The 19,963-nt window shown below is 38.3% G+C and overlaps 1 protein-coding gene across 3 annotated transcripts in view; it reads right to left on the bottom strand.

Annotated features, from left to right (window-relative positions):
• LOC121448239 (cytochrome P450 2J4-like) overlaps positions 1 to 19,963 on the bottom strand; it is a 34,726-nt gene that overhangs the window by 2,373 nt on the left and 12,390 nt on the right. Inside the window, exons 3-9 of one of the 3 annotated variants that reach the window (XM_041652088.1) lie at positions 19,711 to 19,860; positions 19,054 to 19,214; positions 15,326 to 15,502; positions 9,457 to 9,595; positions 6,065 to 6,252; positions 4,334 to 4,472; positions 3,293 to 3,352 (exon numbers count right to left, since the gene is read on the bottom strand). In XM_041652088.1, the coding sequence (XP_041508022.1) occupies positions 3,303 to 3,352; positions 4,334 to 4,472; positions 6,065 to 6,252; positions 9,457 to 9,595; positions 15,326 to 15,502; positions 19,054 to 19,214; positions 19,711 to 19,860 (1,004 nt within the window). In that variant the 3' untranslated portion in view covers positions 3,293 to 3,302. Of the gene's footprint in view, positions 1 to 3,292; positions 3,353 to 3,894; positions 4,094 to 4,333; positions 4,473 to 6,064; positions 6,253 to 9,456; positions 9,596 to 15,325; positions 15,503 to 19,053; positions 19,215 to 19,710; positions 19,861 to 19,963 lie in introns of those variants that run through there. The other 2 variants (XM_041652089.1, XM_041652090.1) reach the window with 2 other exon arrangements.

The raw sequence follows: 19,963 nt of genomic DNA, 5'->3' as shown, positions 1-19,963 counted from the left end.
TGGGGGGGGTGTTGATAGGGGTGGGAAGGTGGGAAAAGTGGGGTGGGAGGGAGAACTGTGGTTGGAATGTAAAATGAATAATTAATAAGTAAGTAAGTGTTGCCTTGATCATGGTGTGTCTTCACAACAACAGTACAGTAGTAAAGCCAGTGACCATCTTGATTGAGAGATGCCTAGAAAATCCAAGTTTGTTGTGAGGTCATTTCAGAGATGCCTGTCATGAGGATCATTGAAGTGAGAAGAAAGACCTGTCCTGAGCAGGGCTGATAGCATCCAGTTGGTCGGCCTTTGGCTCTTGGTAAGCCTGACTCTTCCTGAGCCCCTGTGACTGTGTTGTTGTGTCTGCTCATGACCTTCACAGTCTACCTCTCTCCATCCCTGCAGGAGACTTCCAGATATTCAGGCACAGGATGCTTCCTAAGTCCTTTTTTATTGCTAGACTTTCAGGTTTTTTGGACTTGGAAGCCACTAGTTACCTATTTCTCTTCCTCTCCAAGTTGCCAAGGGCATTTTGTCATCGTGACCTGTGACTTTGTAAATAAAACTAGTAATATTAATACACTGTTGGCAGAGTTGTTCCATGTTGATATCAGAGCTCATGATACCGAAGAAAAACATTCTTTTTCCATTTTTTCCCTTTACTGCTCTCTCTCAATTCTTATTTATCTCTACTAAGGGTCTGTTAACTATGTGAAGTTCTACCCCTGAGTACATCATCATGGGTGCTATAATAAAGCACACTGAGGAAGCCATGGAAGCACAACAATAAACCTAACCCCTACATGGCCTTGCTTCAGTTTCTGCCTCTAGGTTTCTGCCTTGAGTGCCTATTTTGCTTTCCTTCAGTGGTGTACTGTGATAAGGAACCCAAGTGAAATAATCCCTTTTCTCCACAAGTTACTTTTGGTTATGATTTTCATTGCTGCAATAGACAACAAACTAAGACAGGGGATTTTGATGACTGAGGTATATTGGAATTTTGGAATAATCGGTAGGGGAAAACCTACTCCTTTACAGTCATCACCCCAACCTGGGAGGGGGTGCATAAGCTGAAGCCATCACTACCAGGTCTCTCATAGTGTCAGCAAAGGGAACATGTCTTCAAAGATGCACTGTCTGTGCTCATATCTGCTCTTAACCTGGAGATGACAGTCACCCAGGTGAAAAATGTGAATGGTATGACAGCGTTCACCTAGGCCGTGTAACTTGAATGTATGGAATTTAGCTTTTGTTCATTTGTTGGCAAGGACTTCATCAGCAGGCTTGGTTGCCACCCGTGACACTATTGGGAAATGATGGATAATTAAGTAGGTGTCTGCCTAATGTTGGCTATCTGAGCCATGCCCTGATTGGATTTTTGAAATTTGGTTGCTTCCTTTCCCTGCTTCTTGGCCACCATGAGGCAGTCAATTTCTTTATACACGTACTTCCAAAAGATGCTCAGTCATATCTTGGGTGCAGGTCAATTGACTACCGACTGAGACCTCTGAAACTGTGAGTCAAACAAAGCTTCCTCTTATGAAGTTGTTCATCTCAGATACTGCTTCAGGGAGGGAAAATGGACAGTCTGTGCTAAAGGCTACTGATACACTTTCTCTTTCACCAAATAAAAAAAGAAAAAGCCAAACAGAAATATGACCTATGAAGTGAAATAAGAGGGTTGACCTAGAGTATCAAAAGTGGACGTCATTAACCCTGCCTTTATGGTCTATGACATCCCTTGGAAATTACTAATTTAATATTATAAACTTGTAAATACTATATTAATATTACTTATATCAATATAATTATATAAATTGGCATTAATTATATTAATGATTAGAAGATATCTATTAATTTGTTGACTCTAAAAGAGGAGAGCATAAATCAGGAGACCATGGGAATGTGTGAATTAATTTTCTATCTTCTGTGATAACAATAATAATTATATAGTTGGTTATGTTTTCCAAAACAAGAAAAGCTAATATCTACAGGGGTGTTGTCTTTGATTTCTAGAGATGCTGAAGGAAATCAGTTACATGCCAAAGATAGGATTGTGGTAGACAATCCAGACTGTTGTTTTGTCAACTTCTAGGGTATTTCAGATCTGCCTCTTTCGATCCTCATGGCATCTCCAGGTAACTGAATTTCATTCACTTCTATCAGAAAAATTGAAAGCAAAACATTTGGGTTTCCTCTTCCTTTGGATCCTTGCTATTTTTACTGGGATTTCACAGCTATTCCAAAGACTGCAGGTCTTTTACCACTACTGTAACTGGGACTTGTCTGGTAGTTTTAGAGTTCACTAGAGTCATGAGGTGACAGTCCCAGCACACTTTACCAGTTTCATGTGCTTCAATTCTGTTTCTTGGGATCTTAAGCAACACCATATGAAAGCCCAGGTTAAGGTGTATGGCAGAACAAACCAGATTTGCTAAAGCCAGTGATCTGACCTGGAAACTTGTGAGGATATATGTTTCTTGTAAATAATATAGTTTTGGATGTTTTACAGCAAGATTCTCACTAATACATAGGATAGGCGATGAACTCAGGGAATCCTAAAGTGGAAAGGCCTTTTCGTATTGGATTACTAACAACTATGCTACCTTGGTGATTTTCTGAGATAATTTATCTGCTAATGAACCCTCTAATTAAGTAATACAATTCTTAGTACCAGAGTACCAATGAGTCTCTGTGTGTTTCTCTTTTCATTTCAGAACTAGTGTGGATAGGAGAACATTTTTTGTTGTTGTTGTTTCGGTTTTTGTTTTTGGAGACAAGGTTTCTCTGTAGCTTTGTAGCCTGTTTTAGAACTAGCTCTTTTAGATCAGGATGGCCTCAACCTCACAGAGATCTTCCTGCCTCTGCCTCCCAAGTGCTGGGATTAAAGGCATGTGCCACCAACATTTTAAACTGAATGAGACATAAATCACCTATGGGGAAAGATTTTGCAATATGAAGAGAATGCCTATATACAGCCTTCATTTGGCCTAAAGCATCATCTCCCTATGAAAGCCGTGGAGATCGACCAACAGGCTTTTCACCGCAGCTCTAGGAATCAGCACATAACGCACTCATGTGGACTGTATAAAGAGTCTCTTCCAGGCTTTCAGGATCTGATTTAATAACTAAGAATAATTGCTGTATATAAACACATAGTTGAGATTTTGAGTCATAAATCAGAGCTTTGCAATATTTGGTGATCAGGAAGACAGGAGAGATGTCCGCTGTTTTGTCAGCTTTCCTACTACAGTAAAATGTGAAGGATCAGCAAAGCTGACCCCGAAGCACAGGGAAAGGGAAAGAGAACGAGCTGGACGCCATCAGTGAAGTCCACATTTCTGTAGTGCGACTTCTGTGTGGCATTTGTCTCCTGCAGACACGTTAGGAAACACAAGCTTCAGTGTGAGGAAACCCGGTGGACACCGAGCTCTAGCTGCAGCACATTTGTCTACGTCTGTGTCCTTTTCTCTGCAGGGCTCGCTGATTCCTGCTTGGAAGGCTGCAGTGAGGCACATGCTCCAAGGGGCAGCTCTGCTTCATCTCCTGTCCTTCTACTTTCATGATTTTAGGTGTGTGTTGGACACATACTACATACTTGGTACATATTTATCAAACTAAGGAACTGCAGAATTATTTGAAAACGCATGTACAATTCATAGAAACCAACAACTGTAATATACTAGGGCATTTTGTTATGGATTCAACAACTGTAAGGCTACAATATTCATTCACAATTGGCTGGGTAGAAAATACAGGAGAGGATCATCACTACATCGTTTCCCTGATCATGTGGAACAACAGAAATACATCAAACTAGAATTTTTAAGTATGCTTAATATCTTAAAAGACTAAAGATTTACTTGTTTAAGGAGTTCTTCTTTTGAGTAGAACCTAATCCAGTTATGTAAATGACAGTTAAAATTATTGTTTGCTCTTTTCATCGTAGTGAATAGGTAGCCACCCTCCATGCCTCCTCCCCGTCTCATTACGAGTCTGATATATTAACCTTTGAGAGCCTATCACTTAAAAGTAATATGGACATTACACTTTGAAAAGACATCATGTATTCAGTTTTCTTTTTGAAGAGAAGGCAGGGTTTGGATCTCTAGTGCTGTGAAAACCAAAAAAGGGAAGCGAAAATTTCAGTCAGAGGCAAGGGTGAGTTTGAGTGACAGGAGTGGCCTGCAGCTGTGTTCTGTCTGAGAACACTGGCCTGCAAGCAACAGCTCCTTACAGCTGCACTGAGTGTGGCCAAATGGAGATATTCAAATGGGAGTAGAGTTCTCTAGGGAGAAGAGGAGGGAAGGGGTGAGGCAGGATTCTGACCTGTTTCCTCCCCATTACCACTCACCCATTGAGAAAGGCAGAAAGGATTCTCTCTTCTTAAACTGTCCATTCTCCAAAAAATGCTCTGGATTGAAGGTGTCTGGGGTGGCCCACTCTTTGGGATCCCTGTGCAGTGCAGTCAAATTGGTGAGGACCATGGTCCCCTAAAGAAGACAACAAACAGTCAAAGCTGGATACGTGGAAGAAACCCAGACAAGGGATGGGGTTCCCAAACTCCCATTACTTTTCACACAGACAGTTCCATGAAAAATCCTGTCCTTAGTCCAGATCCATGATGGATTGTGTGTCCTTAGGCTGTTCCAAGCCTATCAATCTGCTCTTTATTACAGAATACAGGGCTGTGAGAACAGGCCAGCATATGTCTAGGGAGACAACATGTACCATCCATGGGAAGATAACTGGACATGGGCTTAACAATCATGAGCCTAGCTCCTTCCTACAGGGACATGTAAAGAAGTAACCTGTCTCTGAGGTTAAATGAATGAATTGTATCTGTGTTTACAGAGTAGACTTAAACTTTCCAGGGGAGCAATACATTCTGAGGCACTAAGACAAAGTGTTATAGATCCACAGAGGCCTCCTCTGGCAGACACTCTTGATTCTGGATCCTGGCAATTAATAATTGTCTAGGTGATTACAAAAATCATCACTGAGACTGGCCATGAGGACATTTCTAAAGATCATTAAGTAATGGCAGATGGACTTTCCATGACTATGTGTCACCATTCCCCATGCTCAAGTATTGCGTGGAATAAATGGGGTGGGGGTTAGCCTCCTGCAGGTTTTTTTTTTTCTTTTCCTGACTACCATCATGAGGACTGATCTTCTGAGTCACTTCCTTGTTGTCATGTTGAACTGAAACCTTGGGTATTTATTTTGTCGCTGCCAAGAAGTGTCTGACCTTTTTTCAGTGTACAGCAAACAGAAAGAACAGAAAAAATTGTGCCTTGAACAGAAGGAGTGTGATGTGGTGAGGAGCATGCTCTGCAGAAATCCTGAGATTCTAAGCTGGGCTATGCACTTGGTCTGTGAACAGAGGGAACGCAAGAGGGTTCCATGGAGAAAAGTATAAGAGAGATCTTTTAATGTCTAAGGTAGCAAGTCCTGGGCAGTACTAATAACCTAAGTAGTTCTGGATCTAAACTCTCCTTAGGCTGGAAATTATAGTGGAGAGATCTTAGGTAAAATTAATTCCCAAAGTCTCAATGGTCTAGTGTTTAGAGTAGGGACCAAATCGCTATGAAAAGGGGATAATAAGCACCCTCAGCACATGTATGTTTGGCAAACATCTGTTCTTATCTCTTTTTTTCTTACAACTAATGCTTCTTTTTTGACTGGTTTCTTGGTGAGATACGTAGTTCTCAACAACGGGAGAGTATGCAAAGCTGGAAAACACCTGGGAGCAAAGCTGTGGCAAGAACAACTGACTCCTGTGAGGTCACATTAGCATTGGAATATGTTAGGATAGCCTTCAGCTGCTAAAGCCAGATTTACATTATTTGCTAAAATCAAAGTAGATTCCACCAAGAAACCTTCCTTTCTCTACTCTTTATGCACATAAACAGCATTTAGACACATTGGAGGAAAGCTCTTCTTTTTTTTTTTTTAAGGAATACTATCTATCTCTGTTTAATTGTTTTTTGAAGGCAGAAATGCATGTTATGTTTTAGATTTAGATTACTCAGATAATGCCAAGAATGGACTGGAGCATTGGAAGCCAGGAGTGCAAAGTTACCTTACGCAGATGGAATCCAGCCAGTGTGCTATCAGCTGTCACTTCCCTGGGAACATTCAAGGGGATGATGTTGCTCATCCTCTGCACCTCATGGATGACAGCATTGGTGTAGGGCATGGACTCTCGGTCAGCTGTGCTTGGCTGCCTCCCATGGCCAATCACTCTGTCAATCTCAGTGTGTACTTTTTCTGCAAAAAACAGGGTAGTGGGGGGAACTCAGCTGGTTTCAAAGTTTAGTGCTTTCTTCTGAAGACAGAGAAGTTGTCTCTAAGCTGTTATCTCCTGACATTTCACCTATTGTTTTGTCTACAAAGAGACACTATGTTCCTCAACTCCTCAGAAACCAGAGTTGGAAAATTGTCAATTCTGTAACTTTCCTTGTTCTTACAACATAGCCATAGCTTTCCACTGACCTTGAACTGAATAGCTCTCATCAACTTGGCTAAGCTCACAGTGATAACCATGTGGGCGGGTTTCTGCAAATTGTTTTCTTTCACCTAGTGGTTTGTAAAAAATAAAAGATTAATTTTCAGAGTTTGATGGTCTGGAAAACCTACAGTTAAGACATCAGGACATTTCCTGTCTAAAACGGATGAAGTTTTCTGTCTCATGGACAGCAAAGCTTTGCTGTATTCTAGTGTCATAAGAAAAAGGGAATCTCTTTGATTTCCATTTTTAAAAGTAAAATTAGAAAATATTCCATGACTTTTATTTGTGTGTGCTTGCACATGTTTCCAAGTGCAGAGTGAAGTCCATAGCACAGCTTGCAGGAGTCGGTTCTCTTCTGTGCTCTCTGCCTGCTGGGGATTAAACTCAGATAGTCAGGCTTGTGGAAAGTACCTTTAGCAGATGGACCATCTCTCCGGCCAGTCTGGTATCTCTTTTAAAGGCACTAATGCAGTTCACAAGGATAAACACTTCCTAACCCCACTCCACTAGTAATTAGGTTTCAAGAAAAACTTTATAAGTGATACAAGCTTTCACTCACTGAATACTGTAGACTGTGTCTTCTTAAGGAAATGTGCCAGAGTGGAAGGTACATTGTAAGCTATTGTGACCTTTGTTGCTGCTGAAGCTGCACACATTCTTCCAGTTTAGCTTTCCTTATCTGTCCACTAAGAATAAGTAGACCTTAGTTTAAGAATGTTTTAATAATTACTTGAAATTGTATTAACATAAGAAATAATTGAACCTTCTTGCTGTCCCCATATAGCTTCCGATTTTCTGTAGTAATAGTGGTTGCACTGCTATCCAGCTAAAATCTTAATTTCCTGGATTTCTTTTAGTTTTTTGACTGGAATGAGCTAAGTACAGAGAGACATATCACTGCATGGGCTGCTAAGCTAAACCCATATGCATATTTTAAAGGTATCTTGACTTCAAAATTTGAGTCTAAAGATATGCTAATTTGAAAAAGAGATTCTGCTTCTGTTTTCACAGAAGATGAGAAACTGTGGATCCTTCTAGGCTAATGTGGTTTGATGGATGAAGATCATGTAAAAGGTCTCCATGAACCTTATAGATAGTTCGCTCAACCAAGAGCAGAAAACAGTTTGGAGAAAACAATGCCCAAATTCCCAAAATGATTGTTTATAAATGTTTGTTTTAATTTATAGGGGTATATAATATAAAGGTGAATACTTGCATTGGTATGGATCTTGGTCTATTCTTACAAAATTAAGGTTGATATTGTTACACTGTATATATATATATATATATATATATATATATATATATTTCTGTTCTTATTTAAGGTATTGTGTCTATGTAGCTCATTAGAAAATGTAATGTATAATCAAAAATTAATAATTAAACTGTATTCATGTTAGATTTCTCAGATTTATAGAGATATATTTCAGATGGATAGGTATTCTTCTAATCTTTCTAAGACCTACAGAATATGGTATTTACAATGTTTTAAGAATTTAGACTTTCTTATGACAGTAAGACATGTCTGATTCCGGTACCACCAATTACTTCAGAGAGGTTGATGGACATTGAAGAAACACACTATGGAATTTGCCTTCAAGGTGACAAAGCTAGCCATTTGGGCAAGAAAATGCTCTTGCTTGGACTGCCTAATATTATGCTATATGAACTGGATATGCAGGACCCATAGAAAAGTGTCTGCTGAGCTTTCCAAAAGATGGGGTGGTTCTTAGGGTTCTTGATTCACAGAGGAAACTGCCAGACATTCTTCAGGACACAGAAGAAAGTGTTTGACAAACTGCCAAAATAGGTAAAACAGTCTTTTAAATCCTGCTTCATGGAAAAGTCTACCAGATACTATAAGCCTGTAGGCTGAATATGGATGCACCAGAGTTACAAAAGAACTTTGAGTGACTGTCTAGGTCTCTGTCATTTCTAGAACTTTGGAAGTTGCTTACAATGCACTTCTTGTTTACTTGGGTAATATTATGTTCTTTTGGGGTCTTTGATGGAGTTGAAGACAGATAGGTACAGTTATAGTTTTCTTTAGTTGTGATAAAAAATAAATTAGATATGAAATTTTAGACTCAGAAAGATAAATTAGATGATAGAATATTTTTTAAATTTTGGCAGATACAAATAGATTAAATATTGTAACAATAATTATTGCTTGATACTGGTTTTGTTATATGTAATCTTACTATGTTAAAGTTAAAACCTTCCTTTTATTTAGACAGAAAAGAAGAGATGATGTGGGATTCCCCTCCAAATGCTGTGGATAGTTTTATTACCATTGGTTAACAAAGAAGCTGCTCTGGCCTATGGAAGGGGAGAATAGAGCTAGGTGCTAAAACTAAACTGAATGCAGGGAGAAGGAAAGTAGAGTCATGGAAATGCCATGTAACTGCCAAAGGAGAAAGATACCTGATCCTTACCAGGCAGTCAATTCTTGGTAAAATTTAAACAATTTTAAGAGGTAGTGTCTGAGCACATTCTTCTGAAAGCTCAAAAACTGAAATAGCTCACTTTTGTTAGGGAGGAAGTCCAACATTCTGCTTATAGGCAAGAATAAGAACAATGCCAATGGAGAAAATGTAATGCAGGGAGACACCATGCAGAGTGTGTGTGGTTCAGTCTGGACAGACAGAGATAACATCAACAGGATGTCAGGTATCTTACTGAGGCATCCAGATGGTATTCAGGATGAAATAGGAAGGCATTGCTGAAAAGGAAGGAGGGACTGCATGGGCTTTAATCAGACAGTGTCACTTTTTACTGAAACCTACCTCATTGAAAGCTGGCTTCTCTATTTTCCCCTAGACCTAAAGATTCTCCTCATAGCTGCTCCGTGGGTTCCATTTCATTATTCTAGCCTCTGGCCTAGCTAAGCAACAGCTTCCAGAATTACCATTGTGCCTTGCCCAATGTGTATGTGTATTTGTGTGTACTGAGTGTAAGCTCACCTTGCACTACTGAGTCTATAGCCATGTAGAGCAGAGCCCAGCGCAGGGTCGTGGATGTTGTCTCTGTCCCAGCAAAGAAGAGGTCCAGAGTGCTGCAGATGAGGTTTTCTTCACTGAAACTTGTAGTCTTGTCTGGGTGCTAGAAAAGTCAGTGTGTATATTTTTTTTTAGTTAGAGGATTTGTGATTATCTGAAGAACAGAGTCATGAAACAAACAAATTTGGAAAGAATCTTTCAGAATGATATTCCCTTTGACCTCATTGGTTTGTATTGTTGTTCTTCAAGTGAGAGAGGTTGATCAAAAACATTTAAGTGGATAAAAACCGAGACAATAGCTTTTTATGATTACTCTTTTGAAAAAGCTTTTAGTAAAATGTAAGAGTTTTGGAAACAAAGGAGCACTTGGATTCATGTATCAATTATATGACTAAGTCATGACATGGCCTAGAGTGTTCTTTACCTTACGTTACATTTCTCTGCTTCAGTTTCATGACAAAAGAATAACACTTGTAGCTGGGCGGTGGTTGTGCACGCCTTTAATCCCAGCACTCGGGAGGCAGAGGCAGGCAGATCTCTGTGAGTTCGAGGCCAGCCTGGTCTACAAGAGCTAGTTCCAGGACAGGAACCAAAAAATCTATGGAGAAACCCTGTCTCGAAAAATCAAAAAAAAAAAAACAAACCAACAACAACAACAACAACAAAAAGAATAATACTTGTGATGGTTATTCTTGGGGTCAGCCTGATATATCTGGAATTATCTAAAACCCAAGTGACTGGGTGCCCCTGTGAGGAATATATAATTCAATCTTTTAAGGTGGAAAGGCTCCATTTAACCAGATATTTTGAGGTGGGAAGGTCCACCTTATATCAGCCACACCTTCTGGTGGCAGTCTATATAGAGGGCATAGAAAAAGGAAGTGTTTTCCCTTCACCTGGTTGTCCTTAAAATCATTGGAAGTCAATGCTTTCACTGGATTTAGAGCCTACTTCTTTTGGATTCTGGCATATCCTGAAGATCAGCTGAGAATCCAGCCTTGTGAACAGAACTACTGGATTCTCATATTTTCTGTTGGTCGACAGTCACTGTTGAACTTGCTGAACCACACACTCTAATAAATCCCCCCCCACATATACATATACACACATAAACATATCTATATACACAGATGTGTGTGTGTGTGTGTGTGTGTGTGCATGCATGCAAGCTCACACACACATTAGAATATCTTACAGGCTGTAGTTCACCGACTTCAACAATGTCTGTCTATCTAAGAGAAAACAGCCATCAACTTTTTACTCTAGAAAATCCTGAATAATACAAAATACATCTTAATCATGATAAATTGTGAGAAATGAAATGGGAATATAGCAAACACTGAACAAATATTTTTATTCCCTACAGAAATAATAAAGTGAAATCTCCATGTTTGCTGGTTGTCCTTTTTCTCATTTAATCTTTCATTTCAAAATCATGCCAAAATCTCTCAGGTCCTAACAGTTGTCCTTTAGAATGCCATATTTTCTTTACTAACTTCCTCTAGAAGTTTGTTAATATGGTTCTTAATGTTGATGGTCTCAAACCTGAACTCCATATGGTAAAAAATTTGCCTCCTTCTCCAGGGATATAATGTTGCATCTACTGATATTATACCAGGAAGATGAATTAAAAGAGACGGTGGGAAGCCATTTACCATTGTACACTTGGTCAGGGGAGGAACCTGGAATCCTGTGAGTCAAAGATTCTATGACTGATGCAATGATGTGTACTAGCCAGAGGCTTACCGAGATTACAGAAGTACAGTTAATGCTATGGTCTGAATGCAAATCATCCCCTAAAGGCTCAGGTTTTGAATGCTTGGCTCCTAGTTTCTGTGACTAATTTAGAGCTTCAAGAGAATTAGGAGGTAGGGCCCATTACTGGGAACAGAATCAAGGTTATAACAAGGCCCTGCACTCTGCCCTTGGTTCTCCTTCCTGGTAGATAATAATGGGCAGACTCCACCACACTCCTTTGCCACCATGAGCTAAGCATCTCTGCCATTCTTTTCCTGTAATAATGGGTCTAAGTTCTTTGAAATTGTGAAACAAAATACGTTTTCACTCTCTTAAGTTGTTTCTGAGAGTATTTTTACAATGATGCAGAAGAAGCAACTCCTACAAGCAAGCAGCTGCTTTCTAGATTTCTGAGTAATTGGAGTCTTGAAATGAGGTCAGAGGGAGACAGAGGCCCCATTCAGACTTTGAAGTTAAACTCTGGCATTGAATTAAACTTTGCCTGTGTTCTGCAGTGGGGATTGAGATGGAGTGGATGACTGGCTTGTAGATCAGCTCATTAAAAACTAGAGCTAAGAAGTTTAATTGAAACTTTTATTATTTATTACCTAAGGGTAAAGGCCCAGGAGGTGCATAAAGGGCCAATATCTTCCATTTTCAGGGCTTCATGTCAAACAGCAGTGGATCCCTTATTTGATTTTTATTAAAATTTTATTTATTTTTTCATATATTATACCTTGACTGAAGTTTCTACTCCGTTTCCTTTCTAGACACATCCTACCCTATTCACTCCTTTTCCTTTCCCCAAAGGAAAGGGCAGGCCTCAAAGGGATATCAGCCAAACATGACATGTCAAGTTGTTATAAGGCTAGGCACCTCTCTTCATATTAAGATTGCACAAGGCAATCCATTAAGAGGAAAGGGTTCAACAAGTAGGCAAAAAGTCAGAGACAGTTCCTACTCCCACTGTTAGGTGTCCCACAAGAAGACTGAGCTACTTTATGCAGAAGGCCTAGGTCACACCCCTACAGGATCCCTGTAATTTGGTCTCTCTGAGGTCTTATAAGTCCATTAGTTGATTATGTTGGTTTTCTTATGGTGTCATTACGTCCTTTGGAAGCTTCCTCTACCTCTCCAACAGGATTCACTGGGTTCTGCCTAATCTTCACCTGTGGGTCTTGTATCTATTTCTATCAATTGCTGGATAAAGCCTCTCTGATTATGATTTTGTTAGGCCCTTATTTACGAGTACATCAGAAGAGCATTAGGAATCATTTCATTGACTTTTATCTGGTTGTTTTTGATTATATTCTCTGTCTCTGATTTATCCAGCCTCTTGTCCCTAGCCCTCGATGCAGGGCCAGGGGTGGGCTCCTTCTCTGGGCATTGGTCTTAAGCTAGACTACTCACTGGTTAGCCACGCCCACAATTTCTGTACCACTTTTATTCAGCTCATATTGCAGGTAGGTTTAGGATATTATTGTGTTGAGGGTTGGTGTCTCAATGCACCCACTGGCAGTCTTGCCTGGTTACTTATCTTCCATTGCTAGGAATCTTAGGTATGGTTACCCTCAAATATTCCTGGGAGTTTTCATTGCAGTAGGTTTCTGTCTCATCCCTGAGATGCCTCCCAGTTTCAGTTGTCTCTCCCAGTACTTTCTCTCTCCATCCTCCCCACCCCACCACTCTTTTTCCCATCCCTACCTTCCCCCAGTCTACCTGTAACGTGTATTCTATTTCCCCTCCCCAGGAAGATTCATACTTCTCCTTGAGCCCTCCTTGTTGCTTACCCTCTCAGGGACTGTGGATTGCAAAATTCGTTACTTTACAGTTAATATCCACTTATGAGTGAATACATACAATGTTTGTCTTTCTGGGTCTGGGTTTCCTCACTTGGGATGATTTTTTCTAGTTCCATCTATCTTCAGATTTCATGATGTTATTTTAACAACTGAGTAATAATTCATTGTGTAAATGAAGTCTTTTCTTTCTCCATTCTTTGGTTGAGGGGCATCTTGTTTCTAGTTTCTGGCTTTTACAAATAAAACTGCTATTCTATGAACATAGTTGAACAAGTATCCTTGTGATAGAATTAAACATCCTTTTGGTATATACCAGAGAGTAGTATAGTTGGTTCTTGAGGTAAGGTGATTCCTATATTTCTGAGAAACTACCATATTGATTTCCAAAGTGACTGTTCAAGTTTGTACCCCCACCAGTAAGGGAGGATTATTTCTCTTTTTCCATGTCCTCTCCTGCATGGACTGTCACTTGTGCTTTTGATCCTAGACATTCTGTCAGGTATAAGATGAAATCTTAGAGTCATTTTGATTAACATTTCTCTGATGACTAAGGATATTGAACATTCCTTTAAGTGCTTCTTGGCCATTTGAGATTATTATGTTGAGGAATTTCTATTTTGATTTGCATCCCATTTAAAAATTTACTATTGGATTTGTTGACATTTAGTTTTTTTTTAGCTTCTTTATAGATTTTTGGAAACTAACCTTTTGTCATATGAAGAATTGATGAAAATCTTTTCCCATTCTGTAGGCTGTCATTCTGTCCTTTTTACAGTGTCATTTGCTTTACATAAACTTTTCAGTTTCATGAGCTCCCATTTAATAATTGTTGATATTAGTGTTTGTACTTTTGGTTCAGAACAGTTGTCAGTGGGTTCAAGCTTATTCCCTACTTTTTCTTCTATTAGGTCCAGTGGTTTTATGTTGAGGTCTTTGACCCATGTGAACTTGAATTTTATGCAGGGTGAATGATATGGATCTATTTGCATTCTTCTACATGCTGATATTCACTTAGACCAGCACCATTTATGGATCATGCTTTCTTTCTTTCCATTTTATTATTCTGGCTTCTTTGTAAAAATTCACATGTCCATGGGTGTGTGGATTTATGCCTGGGTCTTTAATTTGACTTCATTGATTAACCTGTCTTTTTATATCAATATCATGTAATTTTTATTACGATAGCTCTATAGGAGAGCTTGAAATCAGAAATAGTGATACCTCCAGATGTTCTTTGATTCTGCACAATTGTTTTAGCTCTCCTGAATTTTTTGTTTTTCCATATAAAGCTGAGTATGGTTCTTTAAAAGTCTGTAAAGAATTGTGTTGGGATTTTGATGGGGATTGCATTGAATCTGTAGATTGTTAGTAGGACAGTAATTTTTACTATGTTAATCCTACCAATCCGTGAACATGGAAGATCTTTCCATCCTCTGATATCTTCTTTAATTTCCATCTCAGAGACTTGAAGTTCTTGTCATACAGTTTTTTTTACACTTACTTTGTTAGAGTTATCCCAAATATTTTGTATTATTTGTAGCTATTGTGAAGGATATTTTTTCCATGACTTCTTTCTCAGACTACTTTTAATTTGTATATCAAAGGGCTACTGATTCTTTTGGGTTATTTTGTATCCATCCACTTCACTGTAGGTGTTTAACATCTGTATGAGTTTCCAAGTAGGATTTGCGAAACTGTGCTACTTCCCTGCTGTAATGGTTAACACTCTGGACTTTGAAGTCTTTACTTCTAATAATATTCCTGGCATAATGCTCTCATGCATTTCTAAAATACTATTCATAATTTATATTTACATGGCATGTTAATTATTTACCTACAAAGATGCCCAGATCTTCATTTTATAACGTGTGTATGGTACTTGATCAGCTAAGATAGGCTTTGCAGAAGTGATTAATTTGAGAGAGGAATATTAGACTGAATTATCCTTATGAGAAAAGGGTTGAGCATAAGAACCAGAGAGAGAAGATGTAAAGATAGAAGCAGATAATGAGAGAGGAAAGATGCTACAAGATTGATACTGAAGGTGGAGGAAAGAGTGAGCCATGCAAAGGATATCAGTGCCCTTTGAGACCTTGATCCTGGAGTCTCTATGGTGTTGGAGTCTCTATAATCCTCAGAAGAAGTTCACCTGGCCAGTAGGAATAGGGATTCATCTAGTACTGAATCAGTGCAATACTACACCCTTAAACACATGGCAACGTGATACAAGATCAAATAGAAACTACTAAATCACCATATAGTTTTTAAGAAGACCCAGGCAGTATCTTCCTCACCTTTGACATTTCTGTGAGGAAAGCATCAATGAAGTCTCTCGGTTCAGCGGGATTCCAATCTTTCTGGTGACTGTGCATCATGTGAGCCACAAACAGTTTCAGTTTTTCCCAGTTTCTGAAAACTGTTTGGTGTGATCCAGGAAGATATTTCATTATGGATGGAAAGACATTGTAGAGCTTATAAAGAAAAATAAGAATATCTTAGAGACAGAGTAGAGTCATTTTTCTATATTTCTGAAGAATCTTGTCCTTCCCTCTGTTTCATTTAGTGAAACTTTAGGGTCATTTTAGTTTCTGGCTTCCTTGTCACCACTGCATATACAGGTGTTTATCTGTGACATGTAAAATATATGAAGAACCAGGCTACTTTTCATCAGCCCAGCTTCTTGCTCCCTGGTCTACACTATCATCTCTCCTATCTGAATTTTTGCATGCTATTCAATTGTTTTTTATTCTACTATTCATGCTTTCTCAGATCAGTTTGCAAATAGATCCCAGAGAGAACATTTACCAATTTCATCACATGACTTGTGAAACCATCCACTGCACTCATAATTGGGTATGGTGTGTTGCACCTGTAAGCCCTACAGAGATGGAAGCCTTCAAGCCTTCATCATTATCCATGTTTCTCTCCACCCTCCAGTCATGTCCACAGCTATGATCACACTGATGGCATTTCTTTTTCAGGTCTAAGCAGTTAGTATTCATGGTGACTAGAAAATATCTCTGAATCGAACATGACCCCTGTCCTTCATTTCATGAAAGTAATACTCAAAAGTCACATCCTTGGAGCTCTGATACTTGATTATAGACATAGGCTTTTTCTAATCCTTTTTCAGGATTTATTTTTCTCAGGAAAATTACTGCTAACATGTACTGTGTGGGTTGCTGTGTATGCGGGTGTCTCTAAAGTAACTTCCATATGGTGAGATAGAAATCTTGACTGAAGTAAAGTGGATGATGAATAAAGTTTCAATAATATTTAGTGGGAAACAGATAGCATAGCACAGTGTAAAATCAACAATACATAAAATGAGGCAAATGTCTAGTTGTTACTTCTGCTACCTTTAGGTTTGATAATAGTTTTAATAATATGAATAATTTTAATATTCTTAATAATATTAAAGTATTCTAATATTTATTGCTACCAGCAATATTATTGATAACACTAAAGCATGTACATATTCAATATCATTTATATTGTTAAATTATGTCAGTGTTTAATATTATTAAGTAATATTAACTTTGTATTCTTTAGCAGTGAAATGTCACTCTCTCTGCATACCAAATGGTATGACACAAAAAGTATTCCACAGAGGTGTGGTGAATTACTGTCTACATTTGCTTGAATACTTTTGTACCAGGTTTCAGACATATGTTTCATTATTTTATATGTAGAGAGCCATTGTGAAAATTAATGGACATGTGCTTTTATAGTGTCTATCAAAGTGTTTCATTTAATGTTTTATGTCAAGAATGTTTATTATCACTCTTTCCTATCTCTCTGTTCTTTCTAATATTTCCCCTCCCTGGTACATAATCTATAAGTTGACTGGGCACTCGCTGAACTTTATTGATTTCCTAGGTTCTGCTTACTAGGTGGAAAGCAAAGGAGCTGCTGAACTTGTAACTACCACAATTAAGAGTTAAAACAAGGAACATAGAATACAATCAAGTACAACAGATCAATTTCTTTGTGCTCCATTTGTCTATAAGATATGCTAATCAATTCATCAAATTTTAATGAGAGCATCCCTGAACTTGAAGAGAAAGTGCTGTGGGAAGAGGATAAGTGAGAATAAATACACTACAGAGATGTGGATGTATAGAAGCAAAAGGTTGCAAAGGGAAAGAGAACTTTTGAAGGACTAGTAATTGTGCTTCAGATCCATTCTCTCTGGAACCCTTGTGTACCCAAGTACACTAAACCAGCAAGGAGAAGGTCACTGCAGCAGTATTATACACAGAAGAGGATCAAAAGCAATGTAAATCATGCGGACAAAGGACAGACAGAAGTACATAGAGTGGCTGAACTAGTGAGAGCTATGCAGGAATCTGTTTTGATTAAGAGAATTAACAAGTCAACCTGTAACAGTAATAGAGAAGAAAACAAAGACTAAATGTGAATTTAACCAACCAGAAAACCACATCAAAATTACGGGAATTGGTGTGGATTGTTTAGTAGCAATTTTTAATGTCAATGGCCAACATACAAACTTACACATACACACACACACAATAGAGAGAGCGAGAGAGAGAGAGAGAGAGAGAGAGAGAGAGAGAGAGAGGAAGGACATAGACTAGAGGAATAAACAAAGACTGAAGAGTTGTTTCTAAGAGATATACTGTACAGGCAAGAGCACCCACAGACTGAGAGTAATAAGAGAGAAAATAAGCAACTATTAAGCAAAAGAAAATTTAAAACATACAATTCTTGCTATCCTGGTATCTGAGAAATAGATTTCAAGTCCAAAATAGCTGAAAGTGACTTATAAAACGTCACTATAAATTAATAAAGAGAACAACCATTCAGTCAGGACAATTGTATCTAAATATGACTCAGACCAAATTCAGGCCTTCTAATTTCATGCAATCAATAATAATAAAAATAAATTGTCAAAGGAGTCCTGAGGTAATACAGAGTGATTTAAGTAACCTGCTGTCATCTCTAGATAGCTCCTCCACAGTGAAAATTAAAAGTAAAGAAAGAATCAAATTACACTGTAGATAAAACTGTCCTTAAGAAATAGCTAGAGGGTAATTCTTCCAACAGAAGTAAAATGGAATACATTCTATACCACAAATGAACTCTTACCAGATACAAAAGAAATAAAAGTTATTTCTGAGCTGAAAAAAAGACAATAGCAATAGACATACTGAAGAGATACCAACCCAACGCAAGGAACTATAGGCAACTAAGGGCTACTGAGAATAAGAGAAAACATCTTCCCAGAGAAGATCCCAACAATTGGCTATCCAACACCAGATGATCATTCTTAAAAACATACATATAAGCAAGTTTATAAAGGCTAAGTCCGTTGTATTATGTATTTAGGGATATATATTCTAGAACATATGCATATGAATCAATAATTCATGAAAAATTGAGGCTGTGAATGTGAAAGTGGGCAAAGAGGGTTACTTTAAAGTATTTGGGAAAAAAATAAATTATTTGGAGAAAGGAAAGGGAAGGAAAAAATCATATAATTATGTAATAATCTTAAAAATATAATAAATAACTTTTTAAAGATTCACACTAAAAATGATCCAAATGAGTGGATGTGTTCACTTGAACACTGGCACCATAATATTCATGAATATATTATTCCTAATATCCCGAACCTAGGGACAGCTCAAATACCTAACCACAGAAAAAATGACAACACATTCAGACACTACACTGCCTACAAAGAGGAATCTTAAAACAACCTGATGGGCTAGAAAGTGACTCTGAGGTAGGAAGAGAGAGGCACAGAAGGAGACAATCATAGTCAATGATAAGACTGCTATGTTTTTAAAAAAGGGAATTTCCAAATACTTGTATATGTGCCAATGTAAATGTTAGAAATGTTTTTATATGTTAAGCTCTTATATTACAAATAGTTTTGTATCAAATTCAATATATTAGTTTCCAAAAATCTCTAAAACTAAAATAAAAAAATTTATCTGTTTTTGAGTCAGTCACAATCCAATATTGTTTCCAAAATATGGGAAGTCAAAAAACTTACCAGGCACATCATCGATGCCTCCAAACACGTGGCCTCATCCAGTAGCTTCAGCATCTCCTGAAACTGACTGTCATGGTACTCAAAACGCTCCCCAAAGGTGACAGAGCAAATGATATTGGAAACTGCATTGTTGATACTGAAGTGAGGGTCAAAAGGCTGTCCTGGGGGTGGGGAGAGGGCATATGTCTTTAAAAGATATTGGGTAATGTCTGTTCCTCCTACCCCCTCTGTCTTCCTTCCTTCCTTCCTTCCTTCCTTCCTTCCTTCCTTCCCTCCCTCCCTTTGTTCTTTCTTTTCCTTCTTTCTTTATTTTTTCTTTACAAAGATTCCACAGTATATGACATAAAATATGCATAGTAGAGCAGGATATGAAAAGGTTCAGCTCTAGCGCTCTACAAGAAGCCTAGAACAATTTAAGGACTTTGTCAACATCTGTGAAGTCACATAGAGAACCAGACTTTAAGTGCTACAATTTGCTTAATGACCCATTTGTGTGCTTCGCTGTAGAACTCCTTGGGCAAGGGAATTACTAAATGTTCATTGCTCGGTTCTCAGTGCCTAGCACACTGCAGAGAAAAGACTAAAATTTATGCAATAAGAATCTATTCAATGAACGAAAGGGCCACAGCCAACTGCACTTCCCTGTGACAGGCCCACCTTCCTCTTCTCCTATGGCTTCCACAAGATGGAGGGCCTCCTCCTGTATGCGCTGCTCTAAGCTCTTCTTTCCCAATCCAAAGTTCTTGAGTGTCATTAGTGCAAACCTCCTTTGCTCCTTCCATGTCTGACCATTGGACATGATCAATCCTGGAAAAAATACAATCAGCAATATGGCATTGCTATTTGAACTTAAAAGTACCAGAAAAACTGTATTAGACATGTATACAGAGGAAAAGAAAGCCCAATATGG

This window comes from Microtus oregoni, unplaced genomic scaffold (genome assembly GCF_018167655.1).
Source record: "Microtus oregoni isolate MIOR12 unplaced genomic scaffold, Mior012 000005F_ref0000423, whole genome shotgun sequence".
Classification (NCBI taxonomy): Eukaryota; Metazoa; Chordata; class Mammalia; order Rodentia; family Cricetidae; genus Microtus; species Microtus oregoni.
Note: the sequence above shows the minus strand (reverse complement) of the source record. Positions and strands in the feature narration are given on the sequence as shown.